Source organism: Theropithecus gelada, unplaced genomic scaffold (assembly GCF_003255815.1).
Source record: "Theropithecus gelada isolate Dixy unplaced genomic scaffold, Tgel_1.0 HiC_scaffold_3804, whole genome shotgun sequence".
Lineage (NCBI taxonomy): Eukaryota > Metazoa > Chordata > Mammalia > Primates > Cercopithecidae > Theropithecus > Theropithecus gelada.
Window position 1 is genome coordinate 1 of NW_020260338.1, and position 1,555 is coordinate 1,555.

The 1,555-nt window shown below is 47.4% G+C and overlaps 1 protein-coding gene across 1 annotated transcript; it reads right to left on the bottom strand.

Annotated features, from left to right (window-relative positions):
• Positions 1-340: 340 nt before the first annotated feature.
• LOC112617741 (10 kDa heat shock protein, mitochondrial-like) lies at positions 341-1,101 on the bottom strand. Its single transcript, XM_025374435.1, has 3 exons — positions 1,052-1,101; positions 775-779; positions 341-594 (listed from the first exon to the last, which is right to left on the bottom strand). The coding sequence occupies exons 1-3, from the start codon at positions 1,099-1,101 to the stop codon at positions 341-343; spliced, it is 309 nt and encodes a 102-aa protein (XP_025230220.1).
• Between the last annotated feature and the right edge of the window lie 454 nt (positions 1,102-1,555).

Genomic DNA, 1,555 nt, shown 5'->3' on the forward strand with positions numbered 1-1,555 from the left:
TTTTTTTTTTTTTTTTTGAGACGGAGTCTAGCTCTGTCGCCCAGGCTGGAGTGCAGTGGCCAGATCTCAGCTCACTGCAAGCTCCGCCTCCCGGGTTTACGCCATTCTCCTGCCTCAGCCTCCCGAGTAACTGGGACTACAGGCGCCCGCCACCTCGCCCGGCTAGTTTTTTGTATTTTTTAGTACAGACGGGGTTTCACCGTGTTAACCAGGATGGTCTCGATCTCCTGACCTTGTGATCCGCCCGTCTCGGCCTCCCAAAGTGCTGGGATTACAGGCTTGAGCCACCGCACCCGGCCGTAAACCTTGAATGCTGATGCCATTTCAATAGTGTCTTATTTCAGTCTACGTACTTTTCAAGAATGTCACCATCTCTAAATAGGAAATAATCCTTGTCATCTATAACTACTTTGGTGCCTCCATAGTCTGGAAGAAGAACTTTATCTCCAACTTTCATGGTAACCGGCTGAATCTCTCCACCCTTTCCTTTAGAACCCGATCCAACAGTAACTACTATTGCTTGCAATACTTTTTCTTGAGATTTTTCTGGAGGCATAATGCCTCCTTTGGTTACAGTTTCAGCAGCGCTCCTTTCTTTTTTTTTTTTTTTTTTTTTTTTTTTTTTNATGTAGTAACTATTTGACATTATTTACTGTTGTAAAGTGGCTTACCATTTGCATTTGGAAAGAACATTTTAATCTCTTCGAAATTAAAATCTTCTTTATTTTTTTTTTTTTTTTTTTTTTTTTTGGAGACGGAGTCTCGCTCTGTCACCCAGGCTGGAGTGCAGTGGCCGGATCTCTGCTCACTGCAAGCTCCGCCTCCCGGGTTTATGCCATTCTCCTGGCTCAGCCTCCCGAGTAGCTGGGACTACAGGCGCTCGCCACCTCACCCGGCTAGTTTTTTGTACTTTTTAGTAGAGACGGGGTTTCACCGTGTTAGCCAGGATGGTCTCGATCTCCTGACCTTGTGATCCGCCCGTCTCGGCCTCCCAAAGTGCTAGGATTACAGGCTTGAGCCACCGCGCCCGGCCAGCAGCGCTCCTTTCAACAGTACTTGCTCAAAGAGTGGAAGAAACTTTCTAAACGCCTGTCTTACCATGACTCCCTCCACCTCAGACTTGTACTCTTGGAAAATTGTTTCTATTTATTTATTTATTTTTGAGACGAAGTCTTGCTCTTGTCCCCCAGGCTGGAGTGCAATGGCGCGATCTTGGCTCACTGCAACCTCTGCCTCCCAGCTTCAAGCCATTCTCCTGCCTCAGCCTCCTGAGTAGTTGGGATTACAAGAACCTGCCACCATGCCCAGCTATTTTTATATTTTTAGTAGAGACGGGGTTTCACCATGTTGGGCAGGCTGGTCTCAAACTCCTGACTTCAGGTGATCCGCCCACTTTGGCCTCCTAAAGTGCTGGGATTACAGCCACTGTGCCCGGCCTCAGAACATTGTTTTTAACATATTTTAGTCAGGGGTAGGGAGCAATTTCACAGGTTTACATCTGCCCTTTCCTGCCCATGACAGCTCCTGCCCCACAGGCCAGAAATACAATGTGGGG

Coding starts and splice junctions, on each gene's coding strand:
- LOC112617741 (XM_025374435.1), bottom strand. CDS start 1,101: ATGGTAAGACAGGCGTTTAGAAAGTTTCTTCCACTCTTTGAGCAAGTA.